Source organism: Brachycentrus maculatus, unplaced genomic scaffold (genome assembly GCF_059751285.1).
Source record: "Brachycentrus maculatus isolate JH-2025_06_01 unplaced genomic scaffold, ASM5975128v1 h1tg000104l, whole genome shotgun sequence".
NCBI lineage: Eukaryota > Metazoa > Arthropoda > Insecta > Trichoptera > Brachycentridae > Brachycentrus > Brachycentrus maculatus.
The window spans coordinates 1,699,776-1,720,374 of NW_028280858.1; the positions used below are offsets into that span (position 1 = coordinate 1,699,776).

The 20,599-nt window shown below is 32.6% G+C and overlaps 2 protein-coding genes across 6 annotated transcripts in view; both read right to left on the minus strand.

Moving 5' to 3' along the window:
- Positions 1–6,744, minus strand: part of KrT95D (phosphofurin acidic cluster sorting protein KrT95D) — a 171,416-nt gene extending 164,672 nt beyond the window's left edge. For all 4 annotated transcript variants that reach the window (XM_088258853.1, XM_088258850.1, XM_088258852.1 and 1 more), the window contains exon 1: positions 6,440–6,744. In XM_088258853.1, coding sequence (XP_088114979.1) covers positions 6,440–6,549 — 110 coding nt within the window. In that variant the 5' untranslated portion in view covers positions 6,550–6,744. The remainder of the gene's footprint in view (positions 1–6,439) is intronic.
- A 1,615-nt stretch (positions 6,745–8,359) lies between these two features.
- On the minus strand, positions 8,360–17,508 carry LOC148310233 (putative maleylacetoacetate isomerase 2). Of its 2 annotated transcripts, none has more exons than XM_088258815.1 (5): positions 17,332–17,508; positions 16,128–16,305; positions 13,886–14,004; positions 12,640–12,851; positions 8,360–10,821 (listed from the first exon to the last, which is right to left on the minus strand). In XM_088258815.1, the coding sequence occupies exons 1-5, from the start codon at positions 17,347–17,349 to the stop codon at positions 10,695–10,697; spliced, it is 654 nt and encodes a 217-aa protein (XP_088114941.1). In that variant the 5' UTR covers positions 17,350–17,508; the 3' UTR covers positions 8,360–10,694. The 2 variants fall into 2 exon arrangements, with proteins under 2 accessions (XP_088114941.1, XP_088114940.1); XM_088258814.1 differs by lacking the exon at positions 17,332–17,508 and adding an exon at positions 17,075–17,188 and having other exon boundaries at positions 10,491–10,821.
- Positions 17,509–20,599: the final 3,091 nt, after the last annotated feature.

Genomic DNA, 20,599 nt, shown 5'->3' on the forward strand with positions numbered 1-20,599 from the left:
TTTTTTAACTGGGTGTATCATGATCGCTCGTTAGGTGGATCGCATTTCGAATGCATTCTGTCTCCTTTCATCTGTTTTTTGCGATTTCTTACTTAACTTACATTAGGGTTCGAACCAGGACTCCTTATTCATATATACATATACATACATATATATAAATATGTATGTATATGTATGTGTATACATATATATATATATATATATATATATATATATATATATATATATATATATATATATATATATATATATATATATATATATATATAATATATATATATATATATTTATTTATATATATACATATATTGTTGGGTCCCAATCACTCCGCCCAGTATAATTGTTTAATTACGCCCGTTTTCACTAAAGTTAGCACTATTATAACGCAATAATGCGCATAAATTTTTGTTTACGCCTGTAATTACAGGTTTCGGACACGAGTTAATTGGATTTACGGAAATATAATATTAATGAACGTCGTTTGCAGTCGTTTACACCACTTACGCTTCTGACGCACCGGAATATTCATGAAGGCACTTTGGTGCAACCCGTCTTAGGTGTTTCGGTTCTTTATTCGAGTGAGAGGGAAGCCGTTTCTCCGGCAGAGTGATGAAAGCGTCACCGGGGCCGTGTCACCAGTGCGCGCTGTATCGCCTTCATCAGCGGTGAGATGAGCCGTGTTGGCGCCGCGGAGAAAGCGGCTTTGGAAATAATGAGCCGTATAAAGATTTCACTCAGAAATGCACCAATATCAAGCTTGGCAAATAAACAAATCCGAGTATCGTAATTGATATTAAAATAAATGTACATAAATCACGCTATTTTGTTCATTGATTGATTCGGCAGTCACTTTGTGGTAATATAGTATGTGGTTTTGATATAGCTCACTCCTTTCAAGAACGTCATTAATCAAAAATCGTCAATTTTCAGTGGTGCATGTTTTCGGAATGCCCAGAAAATGTACTATATTCCAGCAAAAGAGGCATATTTTCAACTCAATATTTATCAGCTACAGGGGAAAAAGTGTTGTTTATGCATTTTGAAGAAAATGTATTGTTTAACTATTTTTTTAAAATATACTATACATTTTTCAAATGGAGAAAAAACCTTCAGGTTTTACCTAAAAAGGTGTATTGCACAGTAAAAAGTTCAATAAGTGGCTTGATATTTATTTTTAATATATTGCATTATATATTAAAACTTTAAAAACGTTCTCATGAAAAATCAAGTTTTTTGATTTATGACGTTCTTGAAAGGAATGAGCGATATGTTCTACTCGACATTATCAGCACTGAGATCGCGTACATAGTAAGTCGATATTCATATCATGGTGTGTCCCAATTTTCACATAATTTGTCTTTGATCTTTCCCTTTTCCCCCTTTCCTCCCTCCCGTCCCTCTTCCAGGTATTTATATTAAATTATATATCGCTCACTCCTTTCAAGAATGTCATAAATAAAAAAAACTTGATTTTTCAGGAGAACGTGTTTAAAGTTTCAAAATATAATACTATGTATTAAAAATAAATATCAAGGCACTTATTGAACTTTTTACTATGTAACAGATCTTTTTAGGTGAAACCTAGAGGTTTTTATTCCATTTGAAAAATATTTAGTATATTTAAAAAAATAATTAAACAATACCTTCATTCAGCCTTCCGCTTCAGGTACCATTCCAGGGTCATATTAAATAAATATTAGACTGAAAAATTACTAATATTTATTTTGACCCTCTTGGGAATCGAACCCCCGACCTCCAGCATGGTAGCCTAGCGCGCTAACCACTACACTATGGAGGCGGACGTAAATGCCTGGCTTCCTTTATATATTCTTTAGTACAGATTAAGATTTTTTATTTTTACAGATTAAATTTTGTCCGCCTCCACAGTGTAATGGTCAGCACGCTCGGCTACCGTTCTGGAGGTCCCGGGTTCGATTCCCAGGGGAGGTCAAATAAATATAAGTGATTTTTTTACTCTAATATTTATTCCACATTACCCTGGACAGGAACCTGAAGCGGATGGCTGATCACCTTTCCTTCAAGTTTTAACGATCAAGATAACGCTGCGTTTATATGATGCAGTGCCCTATGCACCATCGGGTGCGGATAAGGGTTAGAGACAGATTAAGAAAAAAAAAATAGTTAGAAATTGTAATGGTACCTATGTTTCTTAATTTACGAGAGCGATTTCCTCTCAACGTAAATAAGTTCCAATGTCGGTAAGTGCCACGACTGTTTACAGAAAGAAATAAATTCCTTTGTAGCGCGCCAGGCAAGGGACCGTAATGGGGGCCGAATTAGCGCCAATAAAATCTAGGTACTCTTGTAGGAATTGCCCAGCGTTTTATACTAAAGTAGTCCAATACTAATCAGAATAAAAGTACATGGTGTTTAAAAAATACAAAGGTTTTAATGGGAATATATCGGTAGTGTAAAGTGTATATTTGTCAAAATTTTCCACAAAATGTCTAAAATAGTGTATTTCATAATCTAGCAAAATTATATGGCTGTAGTTGCAATACTTATTTAGTTTTATCAAGACATGTACATATAAAAATAGAAAAAACAAATGAGTTATTTAATTTCACAAGGTTGTTTTCGCTCTCCTGTAACATTTGCTCTGAGAAAGATATACCCCTTTGCCTTTACACTACCGATATATTGTAATCAATTTTATAAGCCTTTCGAAACCAATATGTGTGCAAAATATTGTAGCAAAAATGAAGCTAGTAATTTTAATGAGAGAGAAAATGATATAATAATTAAATAAAACAGATTTTCAGCTTTTTGCTGCCGAAATTTCGTTAAACTGATTCGACCTGTGAAAATTCTTGACCGAATTCCGAATTTGTATTTATACATTGAAAAGGTATTAGGTACCTTGTATACGGAAAAATATTAGTAGATAATATTAATATCTTTATAATAAGTGAGGTAATAATGATATCAGACCCCATACTTTCTCTTGAAATTGTCACTATTATGATTAAACTTTTTATTAATATTATATATTACAACTTAATATTTTTTTGTTGTTTTATATCTTATCATAACTTATATACAATGTGGAGCCGTTTCGAAGCAAACAGCTTCTTCCTCGAGGTGAGTTGATTATCATATATTTTAATTTTTGTCAACTAGATAGTTTTAAGTATTAATTAGTGTTTTTTGCTTCGAAACCGGTCGACATTATAGTTAAGTAATAATAATTTATAGTGATTTTATAACAAAATTATTGTGTAAGTTATAATATGGAAAATCATAAGGTTAATGCTTATTATCTGAAGAATATTCATTATTTTAAGTTTACAAAATGTATGCATTTATACCATTATTCATAAACTTTTTTTTAATCTATACTTATATATGCGTTTCGTATTTAGTATTTGGCGCAGTTTATATATAGAATAACAAAGACATTTTACATTATATTTAAGTAATGAAAAATATATCCCAAAACCAAAAATCAACTCCAATAGAATTGCAGATAGCAACTTATGTACATCGCTCACTCCTTTCAAGAACGTCATAAATTAAAAATAGTCAATTTTTAGTTGTGCATGTTTTCGGAATGGCCAGAAAATGTACTATATCTCAGCAAAAGAGGCATATTTTAAACATAATATTTACCCGCTACAGGGCAGAAAGTGTAGTTTTTGCATTATGAAGAAAAGGTATTGTTTAATTATTTTTTTTAATATACTAAATATTTTTAAAATGGAGAAAAAAACCATCAGGTTTTACCTAAAAAGATCTGTTGCACTGTAAAAAGTTCAATACGTGGCTTGATATTTATTTTTAATATATTGTATTATATTTTTAAACTTTAAAAACGTTCTCCTGAAAAATCGAGTTTGTTGATTTATGACGTTCTTGAAAGGAGTGAGCGACATATATATATTATTGTATCCAAACCAATGAAATAAGTATTGGTGATAAAATGGATGGAATGGAAGAAATCGTGTATGCAATATTTCAGAGGTTCCCAAAGTTGACTGAGCTCAGATCCATCTCAAAAATTTCCAATTTTGGGACCCATCTCTTAGCTGTCTTAGAGAAAAGGGCATAAATAGCTTAATGAAATATCGCATTTATCACTTCCTATTTTTTTATTCATGTATACAGCGGTGAGGGCTCGCTCAATATTCGCTCGCGAACCATAGTTTGGGAAACCATGCCAATACCCAGTTCAGAGAAATGTAATGAAAAAATTCCGAATACATTACTATTGATAAATATATATTTTAAATATATATTTTAAGAATTTACGTACAGAAATTGAATATGAACATTATTCGGTAAGCTAACGGAGGCGAATATTTTTTATACGAAGCTAATCGCTAATTACATGTTTTATCTTTATACTTCCAAGATTAATATACTTACTTAGTACATTTGGCAGCTAAGATAGTGCCGTGCTTTAAAATGATTAGGTTTATACTGATTGAGTGGGAAATTACAAAAAAAAATAATGAATTTCAATGGTAACATTGTGAACCCAAAACACAACGCACGAATAAATGAATATTTGCAAAAATGGTAAAAGTTACATAGACTGTAAAATGATCACTTAAGTCATCCAACATGTTGTTCTAAGTCTTGTCAAACCCCGGACTTTCATATTCCCTAATCAAAATACTCATTCGTCTCTAGTGAGATATATTTTTAAAGAATACATATATTAATACATCGCTCACTCCTTTCAAGAACGTCATAAATCAAAATTCGTCAATTTTCAGTTGTGCATGTTTTCGGAATGCCCAGAAAATATACTATATCCCAGCAAAAGAGGCATATTTTTAACTTAATATTTACCCGCTACAGGGCAAAAAATGTTGTTTTTGCATTTTTAAGAAAATGTATTGTTTAATTATTTTCTTAAATAAACTTAATATTTTTCAAATGGAGAAAAAACCTTCAGGTTTTACCTAAAAAATCTGTTGCACAGTGAAACGTTCAATAAGTGGCTTAATATTTATTTTTAATACATTGTGTTATATTTTCATACTTTAAAAACGTTCTCCTGAAAAAACAAGTTTTTTGATTTATGACGTTCTTGAAAGGAGTGAGCGACATATTAATAACTCTTATCAGAGGTTATTGTCAGGTTCTTAGGTGACGCGTTGTACTAACTTGCGAGTGGTATTAGGTTCAATCTTGGAAGTAACGTTTCAATAATAATGCTTCATAGTGAATACTTACTAGATTATTTCTATACCTCTATTAGCAAGTTGTCCACCTCCGTAGTGTAATGGTCAGCACGCTCGGCTACCGTTCTGGAGGTCCCGGGTTTGATTCCCAAGGGAGGTCAAATAAATATGTATAAGTGATTTTTCACTGTAATATTTATTCAATATTACCCTGGACTGGTACTTGAAGCGGAAGGCGGATTACCTTTCCTTCATGTGTTATTGATCAAGATAACACTGCGTATATATATGATGTAGTGCCTTATGCACCATTGTGGTGCGGATAAGGGTTTGAAGAATATAGAAAACCATAAAAACAACGTAATTTATAACATTATTTTTTTCAGATAGTGATGATGACGATTATTTAAGAATAATCAAAAGAAATCAAGCAAAACAAATATAGTTTAAAATGTCTTAATGATGTAAGCTTTATAATGTTAACCAAGTATAGGATTCGAAGGTAATCGCGCAATTAGACAGATGAGTTTTTTTCGTCAAATTAAAAGGATTTTATGAAGTTCTGCTTCCTTTTCGTTCCGAAAATTGTAAATTGTAACCATCATCAATGAATTCTTTATGCGGGTCTTTGTGGGAAATGTTTTATTCTCAACTTCCTGTCATTTGTATTTTTAAAAAAAATGGAGAGACGGGTAGTCTCTGATAAACCTTGTTAAAAAACATAAAGAAGTAAAAGTAACTAAAAGATAACTTGCAAAACAGAATGCTAAAACCGACTTAATTCCTCTTAACAGTCAAGTAATCAAAGAGTAAACAGACTTATACTAATCATTTACAATGTACGCATTTACTCCCACTTGTCGAACTTGATGCCAAAATCCAATTTCATTTATAAAAAAAGAGAATAATATTGTAGTAACTAAAAGATGTAATTAATATCTGACGTAAACGTTTCGGGTCATTTTTTTGTCGAAATAAATACACCGTTATCTTTGTTACAGATTACACCTTGACCTTCCCGAAAGTATAAAGTATCCTGTTTTTTGTACAAATGTTGGCCGATAAGAGCAGGAATTTACGGAAATATATTTACAGGAATCGGAAGGCAGTGTAAATAAACAATGCTGCGCAGTTATAACCCTGACAGAGGCTTTTGACATAGGGGTAACGCCTCACAGAAAGTCAACGAACCGATTGGCATTTTTATGTTTTATAACACGAACTTAAACACTCCATTATTCTACATTATAAAAACTGGTGCCAGCTTCTTATTAGAGTATTATTTATACCTTGGAACGCAGTTTGAAGGGGTCCTGTCTACTTCCCAAGCGGCGAAAAGTTTCATCGGGACAGGCTTGCTGACATTAGTCATCTTTTCTGATTTCACTTTTTCCGTCATTTTGAAAGAACACCGTGTTTTCGGGAACTGAGCACTATAAATGAATCACAGTTTAACACAGCACACGGTCAATACACCTATTTCACCCCCATTTTGAGATAATACATATAATATTTTCAACGCTCATCGCGAATAAACGACTGCCGCGAGAACGGACGTTTGACAGATAGCTTCGACGGTGCGCCGAACGAAACACGAACGAAACAAAGTGCATACTTTTTGTAATTTCCGACAGAGGGACACGGCAATGTTGTACGCCATATACAATTTCTAACCAATAGAAAGCGTTTGAAATGTTTGGAATCAAAACAGGTTCGCGCGTATTTGTGTATATTCGGAACCAACTTATTTTTTCTATGGTATAGCGGGAATTTTAAACATAAAATCGATATTATTTTTTCCTTAGGTCGAGCACTAAAATTAGCAGGATATAAAAGATCTTAAATACTTATATTCAATCAAATAAATAAATAAAACGTGGAAAGCAAATAACATACATGACACAAACGATATATAGTAAGATTCGTTATACCAACATGTACATCTGTGTTATTCTGTATATCATAAAATCTATATATATAAAAAAAAAATCAGCATACCTTCATTTGTGACTTCAACTCGAAACTGGAATCCGCATCTCCCAGTTAGTGTATCTAAACAAATCTCCGATCAGGTTTTGCTAAGCATCCCTGAGTGTCTTCGCCAGTGTGCTATTCTCCTTTTTCTCATACTATTCCTTTTTCATTCCCTTTCCCACATAGGAGTAATGTTCTTCATCCTGGTTTTCTTCACTAACGTTATCTGTATCCCTTAAAATGTATTCCACTCCTATATCCAAGAAACTGGAGCAAAATACTGCATTCCATTGTTTTAATTTAATAAACAATCATGATAACACCACTTGAATCCGATTTGGTGGTCTATTGACTGCGAATAGGGGAAATAAATAAAGGATAAAAATTGAGTTTAATTTTCAAGAGTATATATTTTTTTGAGAATTATCAGAGGTTTATTTAATGGGGAATTGTAATGTAAACACTAAAAACTAATGTGATAAAGTTGTGCAAAAGCAAAAACGGCAGTTTGCAATTGTTAAAAATTTTTAACAAACAAAAACGTATTTTTCACCCTGTTCCTGAGTAATGAGATCGTTTAAAGGTGGGGACTGCAGGAACATTTCGTCATAACGTAACGTCGTAACGTCGCTCGCGACGAGCACTCCGACTATGGATGGAGCGCTCAGCTCGCTGTACTGACTTTACAAATGCTTGCATCGTAACGTGTTATGTTATGACGAAATGGCTCCGGTCAGTCCCCATCTTAAAAATAATCAATGTACCATTTCAGATTATTTTTTGACATCTCATCAAAGATGAAGAAGAATATGGAAGTCTGGGCATTTACGGGGCTGAGACTTCCATATTCTTTTTCATCTTTGATGAGATGTCAAAAAATAATGTGAAAATAACTCCTGTAATTGGAGATAATCCAGATTTTGTGAACAAGTATTTGGACACACTCGAAATGTTGTACCATTTCAGTATGAAGTATAAGTTTTACTACAATCATCCAATATTAACCCGAAAATTTGAATAATTGGCATGCAGTGCTTTTGCTTTTATACCCTTCATATCTGGTTACTGCTATATCTTTTGATAATGTTATGCTCTTATTTTATTTTATTTTTTCAGTGTATTTCATATATCATACTATACGAACCTTAGATGATTGCATTGTTTACCTCGAGGTTTGGAATAAATCTAAATTAATAAAATATATGAAGGTTATTTTGAATAATAATACAGAAGTACTCATTAGAATAGTATTTATTTACATAAATTCTTACGCAATATTTCAAAGTACATTGTCATGAGTAAAATGAAAACATTTCAATAGAGACACCATAAACAATTTGTACATTTTAATATTTAGAGACAAATGGCAATATGCCTGTCTTTATCACTACTCACATAGGAGGAAATTCACACATCATCTACGAAATAAAAACCTATAAGATTTGGAACAATACTATGTTCCGACTCCCAACTGCAGTTCCCATATTTCCAAGTAAAACACATTCCTATATAATTTATCTCTTGACATACTCATAAAGATACAGAGAATGTTGGCTGATAAATTATTTTAAAATTCTATTATTTGAGTCACATCGGATAAATTATTTCTTCCCTTAAAATCAAAAATTATTATTATTCATTAAGGAAAAATCTGTATTTAATTTTTTTCATAAAACATACTGGATATGGGTAGTAAATTTGTAATAATGAATTCAAATAAGCCTGGTAGACTGGATAAGGGTGTAAAAACCTATGTGATCTGTATTTACTCTTATGGTGGTTCCAACCCTTTATTCAGAGGAATCATAGAATAACGCTTGAGCAATTTAAAAATCAATAATATATAGCAATTAGGGCTGTTTTTAATACCAATCCTATAAAAATGTGTGAGTGTTTTTTTTTACAAAGTCAAGCGACTGTTGTGCGTCTCATGTAAATTGATGGCAATTCTATTGTATGCACCTCAAAACTCATGTGAATGCTTTTTCAAATAGTCAACGTTTTTTTAAACATTTTTTACAGGGTAAGAATATTATTATTCATGTTCAAAGTAATTATGCAGACTAAAAAGTATAATCAAAAGCTCATTTTTACATGAGAGGAGTATAGTTTGTATTTACGCAAATTACAAGATGTCACATAGGTACTCTAAAAAAATAGGAACACAGTTAGTCTTGTAAACAGCGTTGAATGCTGGTGTATTAATCATGCAGCTTATAATATTAAATTCATCTTACAATAAAGGAAATATTAATTCGTTTATTTGCATTCTTAATATATTATTTTCAATACAATTTGATAACAATCAATACATTTTCACGGTGAAATAACATGTTTTATTATTAAAATCTATTGAATAAATTTCATGCATTCTTTGCGTCAATAAAATAAAATAAACAATCAAAAGTATATACGCCGTCTGTTAGCATTCATCAAAGTAATACATCAGATTTATCAAAAATGGTGGCCAGCATTGATAAGTAAATATCGTGGCGGGTATCAGTGGGAATGATGTATCGTATTTGAAATGTTCTTATTGAAAATATAATTAATTAAATCTAACTTAACTTAACCAGTAAATGACAGTCGGAGACGGCCAAAACGATGGTTTTTATGTGTAAATTATAATACACAACAAAAGTGACGACACCTGTTCATAGCCATGAGTGAATTAAGGATCCACCTTAGATACTTGCTATATCTACATAGAACCTGATTTGTTCCACCTAAATATTTAATCCTTAGTGCTAAAACAATGTCTAAATAAACAATTTAGTCCAATATAAAATATGAATGAATCTTTACTTACCGATTTCATACATGAGTTTAAATAAACAAAAGTAAACACTGTTTTGATCATATAAAACTGACATTGATGCCGATAATATTTCCTTAAATTTTTATACCAATTGTTTAGTAATATGAACTCAGTTGATGGATACTGCAATGTGGGCTTAAATTTGAACAGCAAGCATAACGACTGAACCGAAATGAATGACTAAATCCAGAAAAATTCCTATCAACATTGGAAGAGATGTGAAAATTAAAAAAAAGATCATACATTTTTATGGTAAAATTTTTTGGTAATTATGTTTTTTTTTTTTTAAACCCTTATCCACACCCCAATGGTGCATAGGGCACTGCTCCATATGAACGCAGTGTTATCTTAATCGTTTACACATGAAGGAAAGGTGATCAGCCCTCCGCTTCAGGTACCAGTCCATGGTAATATTGAATAAATATTACAGTGAAAAAATTACTTATATTTATTTTTACCCCCCTTGGGAATCGAACCCGGGACCTCCAGAACGGTAGCCGAGCATGCTGACCATTACACTACGGAGGCGGACAATCCCCCCCAATTATATGTAAATTTAAAAATATTGTATCATATTGAAAGAAAATTATAACACTGCGTATTGAATAAAGAGGTCAAATTAATTAAAAAAACTTTGTACTCCTAATACAAACCGAAAAATATATTTTTGTGGACAAAATTGAATGATTCATTTCTGTTTTACTTTTCTTCTTGAATTTGAATCCGAGTGGTGTCTAGAAATGAGTTTAACTTTACTTAGTTGCTTCCGGAGGACAATCTGGTTGGCTGGAGGGATGTGCTGCTCGGAATGCCGGATGATTTTCCAATTCTCGATCTATACGCAGAATGATCGGGAACGGTCGTAAATCCACGTGGAATCTGGAAATTATAATGAGTGTTTATTTTAGGAATTTGAAATTTTTTTATCTTCAACTTAAATATTCCTTTACATACATAAACCCATAATTTAGCAGAGTTTAAGGTCTAATATATTAAACGAGCCACATTTTTGACTTTCTTCGAGTCTAATGTAGGTAATAATAAAAACATAATTATTTCAAGCCTTGATGTGGAGTGTGTAGGCCCCTTAGATTAATTTGATAAAAATAATAATAATTTTAGATAATTTAGTCATTTTCTTAAAATACTACCTCAAGGGTGCTTAAAATACGTGGATAATGATAGATAAAAAAAATAATGTCGTCAATCAATCTCGGAGCATCGATTAGGCCGAGTCTGGGGGGGAAAAAGAGGAGTCAATGTATTATTGGGCCTTCTCAGACTTCTTGGACTGGAGCATGGCGAAGATGTTAGGCCGGACGCCTTCCTGAGTGATGGTCACACCGGAGAGCAGTTTGATAAGCTTCTTGTCATTATGGATTGCCATATGGCATATATATCACAAACAATATAAAAATAAAATAAGTTGACATAAAACATAAGGATGAAAAAAAATAAAAATAAAACGGAAACAACATTAAAAGCAAATTAAACCTTCAAATGGGATACAATAATACCTCGCTTAGCGCGGGTAATCCATGCCAGTAAAATAGTGCATTAAACAAATCAGCGCTAATCGGGGTTTATTTTCCACATATACGTATAAATAACAATGGTGTAGTACTTTGTCTTTTTTGTGCTTCTTTGACACACATCCTTACACGAATGTCTTCCATTTTTATACGCAGTGTTCAATTATCGCATTTTTATTTACAAATACTAATGTGTTTCAAATGAGAAAACAGTATTGTAGCACATATATAAACTTATTAGGAATGCACACACCTCACACACTACCGAAACGGTATCAACTGATTAAAAATCGGCACGCCATACCCAATTGAATAAATACTAGGAAATCCCCGAGTAAAAGATTGCATTTTTCGGTTACTCGGCGAATCACTTAACTACACTAAAACAGTGTTATAGTGAAACAGCTTTAACAGGGGTGGCGTTAAGCGGGATTTTACAGTACAGTGAAACCTCTATCTATTGTTTTTTAAAGGGACCTATTGAAATAAACTATAAATGGGGGAAAACAATGAATGCGGGATAAAGTCAATACACAAGGAGATACGATCGAGTAAAGATACCGTCCACCCAATCTGCATAACAATTAGTAGGTGGAAATTTCAAGAATACAAGTTTTAGATGTTAATAAATGTATTTATTTTAAATACAAAGTTGAACAGAACCCAAAGATCTTCAGACCTCTTCTGCTGTATCCATCACACAAGCTTTCGATAGTCTGTATCCTACACGTTGAAATATTGTCGTTGAATGTAACAAAATTCAGAAAATTTAAAAAAAAGAAGTAAAAAAACAGACAAATTATATCAAATATGTAGCATAATTCAAACGATGAATGCCGTAAAATGGTGGATAGAAACGATCAATGCGATCTATTTTTGTATGAAATGAATTCGGGGTAGAAGATATAAACGACACATCCGGGAAAACTATTATTTGAGGAACGATAGATAGAGGTTTCACTGTATATTGTTTTTAAAAAAAAAAACAAAATTAATAAATTTGCTTAGCAAAAAATGGCATTTAAATATGTTGTGATATGTTTTTGAAATGTTCGTACCAATGTCATTAATCAACAAAAATCAATAAAAAAAGTGCAACAGGATGATATGGACCGCTCCTCTAATCTTTGCTCTTCACCCTCTGATTGCGACCCAAGTTATTTACCTTCTAGCATTGAAGACTTGTGGTATGAGGCAGCAGTCAGCGAGGGTCAGCTCATCACCGACGCAGTACTTCCCCGCGGATGCTGAGAGCAACTTCTCCACAGCGCGGAACCCTCTGGTGATCCAATGTTGAGCCCATTCCTTCTTCTTCTCTTCACCAACATAGATTAAGACTACCAGATTTTGGAGAGGCTGAATCCCGGAGGATATAACCTAGAGAAAATTAAGATCATTTCATTTTTAAACATCTCATCAAAGATGAAGAAGAATATGGAAGTCTGGGCATTTACGGGATTGACGACCGTAAAAGGCTGGTTTAACATTTACCAATTCTACCCATTATTGACAACCACACTACTCAAATTCTTGGAAGTTTTGTATATTTGAACCAATTTTGAATCATTGTTCTTGAATCACTAGAACTTCACTAGAGACATCTATTGGTGAGATGAAAACAAGTATTTGTGAGCAGGTATTTGGACACACTCAAAATGTTGTGAAGACCATTTCAATAAGTGAAGTGATTTGCATTCCTAAAAAAAGTGTTATGCATTTTTTATCTTACTTTGCAACTCTTAAATAAACTAAAGGTCAGTCATTCAAACATACCCATTTCAAATTAAAATTTATATAATAAATAAAGCCTTATCCGCACCCCAATGGTGCATAGGGCACTGCTTCATATAAATGCAGTGTTATCTTGATCGCTTTACACATGAAGGAAAGGTGAACAGCCCTCCGCTTCAGGTACCAGTCCAGGGTAATATTGAATAAATATTACAGTGAAAAAATCACTTATATTTATTTGCCCCCCCCCCTTGGGAATCGAACCCGGGACCTCCAGAACGGTAGCCGAGCGTGCTGACCATTACACTACGGAGGCGAACACTTTATATGGTTCTGTTAAAAAATCTGTATCTGTATTTTTTCATTATTTCAATAGATGTCGCTAGCTGAATGATTATGGTAATTTGGTCACAAACACTTTACTAATTGTTGCAAGTTTAGTATTTTTAACAAATTAGCGATTAAAGATGTGCATCTTACATAGGTAGATTCTGTTTTATACATCATAAATATTGTATAAAACAGATATATGAAAATTTGCCATTAATAAGACAAAATTTTATTTTCAAGAAGTATAAAAATATATGTAGCTTTAAAAATGAATGTTTTTTTTAATTTTACGAATGAATTTTTTTATTGTAAAAAATTAATGAATATTTTTAAATTTATGTTTATATTACCTCACAAATTTCCCTGACTTTTGCTCGTTTATGACAGTCTTGTGGCATTAGAGGCCTCTGTGGTCTGGTTTCTTCCAAATAATGCATTATAGACAGGGATTCTACCAACGTATGCCCATCTGTAAAGATGATTACGATTTTCATTGAATATGTACTTTTGGAATGGATTATTACAATTTACACATGTCATATCACATTATGATAAATAAACAGTAAGATAAAACATTTTGTATAATTGTTTTGTCGTTGTACATGTACATGTTGCTGAATATCATGTTACTATTTAGGCGAGGTATGTCACTTGATGTTGTATCTGAAATGAAATCCTAAAATCTGAATTAACACATATATATGTAATTTTAAAGGTTCAGTTAAGTTGTTGCTACATATTTTCGATTTTATATAATGCTACAATTACTATTCAATGAATAATATAAATAATAAACAAAGTATAAAAAATAATTCATATAATTTTTACATATCTTTTTCTGTGCAAAACATTACAAATATACATTTTATTATATTTACAAAATATGCAAATTATTATTTAGATATTTTAATAATACAATTATTAACTATTACACATTGTGCATTTAGAGAATAGTAATATAATAATATATTAAAATTCATTTTAAAGAATCAACTTCTCCGCATCTGAGAGTATCTGAGCTTCCAAACTAAGCTTCAGCCAAAGAGTGATTTTTTCAGCATTTTTTTTTACATAATACTATAGATTAACTGTGGGTTAAGATATGCAAAAAAATGTAATAGCAATCAATTCACATGTACTAGAACTGAAATTAGTCTATTTTAACCGTCGATTTTGGCAACAACAAAAAAACAATTTATATTTATATTTCAATGAAGTCAGTATTTCACAAAATTGAACTTCAAGAATGTATTCGAAAGTCCACAGATGTCACTACAACTACTATTTTATATTTAAATAAATTTAACATCCTTTGAACTAATCACAAACACAAAACATAACGTCTTGTCCACGCATCTATAAGACTTATTTTGTTTGGACGATAAGACTTTAATACACTCTGTGAGAGGTAAAGCTCATTAAAAACTAACTTACACCAGTTTATCTAAATGTCACATTGTTGAGCATTCAGGTAGGACTTATTTACTATACATTAACTGGTTATTAATTTATTAAAAACTAGTGTCCTTAAAAACATTATGCATATTTTTCTTGCAATACAAAACGCAAGAAAGCAGCTACCAGCAAAACAACAGACAGATAACACAATATGAAAACATACATAGGCCCACAAGATCAAGAACACGGAAACAAATCGAAGAAGATCACATACATATCATGTTTGGTAACAGGAACTTTGTGTAATATACATTGAAAGTACCAAGAAATACTTTCCCTGCATCTCTCTATTACAACTTACCACACTTTGGATGAGAAAGATATTAATCTACCAAACTGGTAGATTGAAGGATATTTTTACCTTCTGCGCCGGCGTCATTTCAAAGTCAGAAAAGAAGGAATTATCCAATGTTTTTATGTGAATATTATATCACAATCTCTTTTTTAAGGTCTTAAAAATATGTACATAATTAATTCCCGTGTCAACATTCCTGATCCCTTTTGGCTGTTACTGCTAATCAACAGGAAAAAGAAAGCCATTTGAGATCTACCTGAGCTCTTTTGCCTAACGGCCGATTTTTAAAAAAAATTTGTTAAGTAGATGGTGTTGTAGTATTAATCAGTCTTGAAAAATTAAGCTTCCAAACCGGTGGACATTGTAATTAAGTTATAATAAAATATTTGTTGTTGAATTTTGTTAAGTAGATAGTGTTTTAGTAATAATCAGTCTTGAAAAGAAGCTATTAGCTTCGAAACCAGTAGACATTATAATTAAGTAATAATAAAATATTTATAGTGATTTGAAAACAAAGGTATACAATAATTATAAAAAATATATTCTTTTTTTTAAGTTTTGTACAGACATTTCTTGGTGGAACTGCATTTTATACAATAAAATAACAACTACATATGTAATTTTTTCCACATGAATTTTATTTGACCAGCAATCAGGTTTCAGCAGACCGGTCTGATGATGTTGGTTACGACGAAACCCGGTTGCTGGTCAAATAAAATTAATGTGGAAAAAATTACATAGTTGTTATTTTATTATAAAAAATATACCCGTATGAAATGTGTTAAATTTGGTTTTTTTCACGTGCCGTTATCCATGCATATAATAAAATAAGGATTTACCAATGAGCAGTGCGGGAACCTGTTCCATGGGGTTGACATCGCGGTACTCATTGCAGTGTTGCTCTCCCCCTCCCTTGATGAGGCTCACGGCCTTGATGTCATAGGGGATCTCCTTCAGGTTCAGGCAGATCCGCACCCGCCACGAGCATGAACTACGCCAGTACGAATACAGTACCGGCTACAAACAAACAATACAATCGCTAATAAACATTTCGTTTTGTAACTAACTAACTAAAAAACTAACTGACCATCACACCGCTTTTCCGCAGGGGTAGGCAGAGAGAATAGAACGCCACACCACTCTGTCTTTGCAAACATTCTTCGCCTCTTCCACGTTCATGCATCTCCTCATACATACCCGCCGATTGTTACGACTCCTAACCTGACCACTTTCAAGTATTTGGCATACCTGATCGTGCCATGTTTTTCTCGGTCTTCCTCTTATTTTTTTTGTAACACACAGCATTAAATAAATATTTCAAAAAAACTTTAATAAATGTAGGGCTAAATGCAGTCTAAGTAAAGTTCAAGTCCACCTTTGTAGTGTAGTGCGGTCAGAAGCGTTTGACTACCGTGCTGCAGATCCCGGGATTGATTCCCAGGGGGGTCAAAATAAATATGGGTGATTTTCACTCTCAAATTTATGTAATATAACCCTGGACAGGTACAAGAAGCGTAGGGCTGATAAATTTGCTTTCATGAAATTAACGATCAAGATAACACTGCATTACCACGATGCAGTGCCCTATGCACCATTAGGTAAAAAAAAAGTTGTGATATGTCAGATGAATGGTCGGTAAAACAATGTGTGATAGATTTTTTCATGGATTTTCTATTTTCATAAATGGTCATTTGAAGTAAAAATGCTTAGTATTTATAATTATTCCTAGCAAAACTATAATTATTTGAGATAACATACAAAAATGAGGCGCATGTTTTAAAATTACCTTTTCCTCAGTAGATATTTGGGACATTGCTCAAGTTTGATTTTAGTATAAAACACAACTAATCCACACCAGATTTACAAAATAACTGAGAACAGGTTATTGTCGATGAGGATGCATAATAACATCAAGGCTATCAACGAGATTCCTATGCAAATATCAAATCACACGTACACGAATCCATTGAGAATCCGATGGGGACACCGAAATCTAACCCCTAACAAAGGACTAATGACAGATGAGAAAAAAGTGGAATTTACCTTCGCTAATGCCGACATACCACCGTTGTACTTGGAGAAATTAATCTTGAAATATTTTAGAGCGACTTGTTTGAACACAGAGACCGCACGACGGGTCGCTTTCAGTAAAGCCACAGCTGTCGGTTATCAGACGCCAAACTCTCGAGAAATTTTGCCACCAATATTGTTAACAACCCCAAATATTCCCGCGCATGCGTGCGTTTGAATAACTGCCACCCTTGGTTTTACAAGCTGCAAAATGCGAAATTTCGCAGACATACGTTTGAAAGGTAGGTACTTGCCCAAATCAATATTTATACCCAATCTAATACTTATATTTTTTATAAGTAACCTTCATACTGACCATAAAAATTATAAAGTTAGCATCTTGGAACATTGATCTAAAAAAGTAGATAAAATTTTTCACGAATGTTTTGGATAAAGGGGATATTAATATCAATATAATATTCCCAATTGGGTTTGAAATAAAGTTGCGTCCAAATATCAGAGATTAAATTTTACAGTTTCCTGTAATAAGTAGTAATAGCTAGAACGTCTCATAAAATATCTGATTAGGTCAGTAGGAGGTAATAACATAATTTAAGTTATAATCCTAAAAATACGTGTTAAACTAGGTTCTAAAACTGTGCATGTTACTTTACTGATATCGCAATAGATGGCGTCGTCGTCAACAAATTACAACGAAATTATACGGTTTTTCCGACAATTTTACCAAACATATTTTTTTTTAACAAAATAATAAAAGAGGTCAATGGCATTTGAGATTACAGAAAATATGGCTGGGAACATTCACACTTAGGAAAAGACTTTAAAACTTACAAAGTTGGAGCCAAAGTACTGATATATAAGTGGTATTGCGTAGGTCGTAACCAGATTTCAGAGTAACTTGGACGTTCAAAAAATCAGTGCACAAATTTGGTTGTTCTTTGCATATCTTTAACTCAGAATAAACAATTTGACATCAAAAATTTAAGAAGGAAAGAATAATAAACCGAAAAAATAATCGAATAATATTCCAATCGGATAAAGCTAGGAAATGGTTAGTTAACTATTAGTCACATCACTAAATATTTATTTCACAATGATTAGCAATATTTTAAATATATTAAAAATATTTTTACTAGGTTTTTAAGAATTTTGAAAATCTAAGTACCTACTCTATTTTTTACGTACTTATTTTCACGCGTCTGGGTCAAGTTACCCCAAGTGTTTGAATTTGTAGTGATGCTCTGTTTTCTGTTTTTTATATGTATCCCTCCTTGCAAGAGTATTGTCACAATTATTTAAGTCATAAGTGCATGGTGTGAATACAGTTTCATTTTTTGAATCTATGTAGTTTAATTTTGAAGCCCTCTTTAAATTTCCTTATATTTTTTTAATCTGAATTTTCATTCATCCAAACTTACAGGATGAAATCAATTGCAATCAGGTGAGTACAAATTTAGCCTAAAGTCAAATCTTCTCTGAATTATCACTTCTTTTTTGTATTTATATTTCTTACCATATTGTTACCTGTTTCTCATTTTTGCTGCATAACTAAACCTTACTGATTTGAGGATATTTTCTCCAAGCATATGGTGTTACTTATGATCAGGAAATACGTTATTAGTAGGATGAATCGTACCTCAATAAATCCATGAAACGTTGATCAACGTTCGTGAACAAGTTTTAAAGTTAGGATCTGGTCACCCAATGTAAATGAATGGGTCGTTAAGATCCGGTCGTTTACGAACGATTCACGTCTAGCACAATATTGCATTATTTATAACCGCAGATTTTTTTATTTTCTTATACAGGGTCTTAGAAAAATAATTCATTTTATTCAAACCCTTATCCGCACCCAATGGTCCATGGGGCACTGAATCATATAAACGCAGTGTTATCTTGATCGTTTACACATGAAGGAAAGGTGATCAGCCCTCCACTTCAGGTACCAGTCCAGGGTAATATTGAATAAATATTAGAGTGAAAAAATCACTTATACTTATTTAATCCTCCCCTGTGAATCGAACCCGGGACCTCCAGAACGGTAGCCGAGCGTGCTGACCATTACACTACGGAGGCGGACAAAATACAGACAGAAAAATAATGCCATGATTAAAAAAATCAAAGCACTAAAACCCTATATGGTAAACGGGTAATTTTATGACCGAACGCTAGCTGGTAAACGTAAATTTTGTATTAAAGGTAGCGCAATCTTGATAATATGCGCACGCGAAGTACGCGGTGCATTGAACGCACGCTTTCTCAACGGCTGGATTGGTAGAGGAGCCCCCATTGCCTGGCCTCTAAGAAGTCCTGACCTTACTCCTTTGGCTTTCTTTTTTTAGGGGTAAATTATAAGCATTGTGTACGCAGAAAAAATTCGGAAAGAATTTCTGCCGCTATCTTGATTCCTTAAATGATTTGCACGTACGTGACAAGAAATCGACTACAGACTAGACATCCCCAGACGAACGGTGCACACATCCAAAAAAACTAAGGTACGATTTTAAAAAATCTTTTAGCGCACATAATAAAATCAAAACCATTGGTTTTTTACACGTTATAAGATCAAAACCACAACCCTCAATGGTTTTTATAAATATTCTCAATATTATTAATATTTAAAGCATTTACTTTGTGGTTAGTCATTTTTACTTATTTATTTTTTTACAAAAATGTTAATAAAATTTGTATATAACCACTCACCGAGATTTTTACGTCTACCGGTTTCGAGACGTACCCGTCTCTTCGTCAGGACAATCACTAACACAGCATGCAAACAATACTACCCTTCACCACCATAGCACCATTTACACACTCAAAACTACACAAAATGTCTAACACATGCGATTTTTATAAATAGTTATTTAATATGTTGGCATTATTTTTCGGTTATCCTGTATTATTATATCAGCCAGAATCGTAGGCCATAGGTCAGTTTGTTAAGGGGTAATTGTGGGGAAGAAGTCTATTGTGTACGTCCTAGCATAAAATAATGACATGCTTAGTATAATTTGCAATATACATACTTACCCCCTGTGTGATTTGTTGATTATACATTTATTTTTTCATAATAACGTTGAGTGTCTGATATTATTAGAGAGAGGTTTTTTGTAGAATTTAATTGAAATAATTAATAAATTTACATTTTGACATATCAGCACACATGAAGAATAATACGGAAGTCTTGGTATTTGCAGGATTTATGACATGTCACAGGCTGGTTTAGTGATCACACCCAAAATGTCGAGAATAAACATAAGTAGTCAAAAAATCACATTTC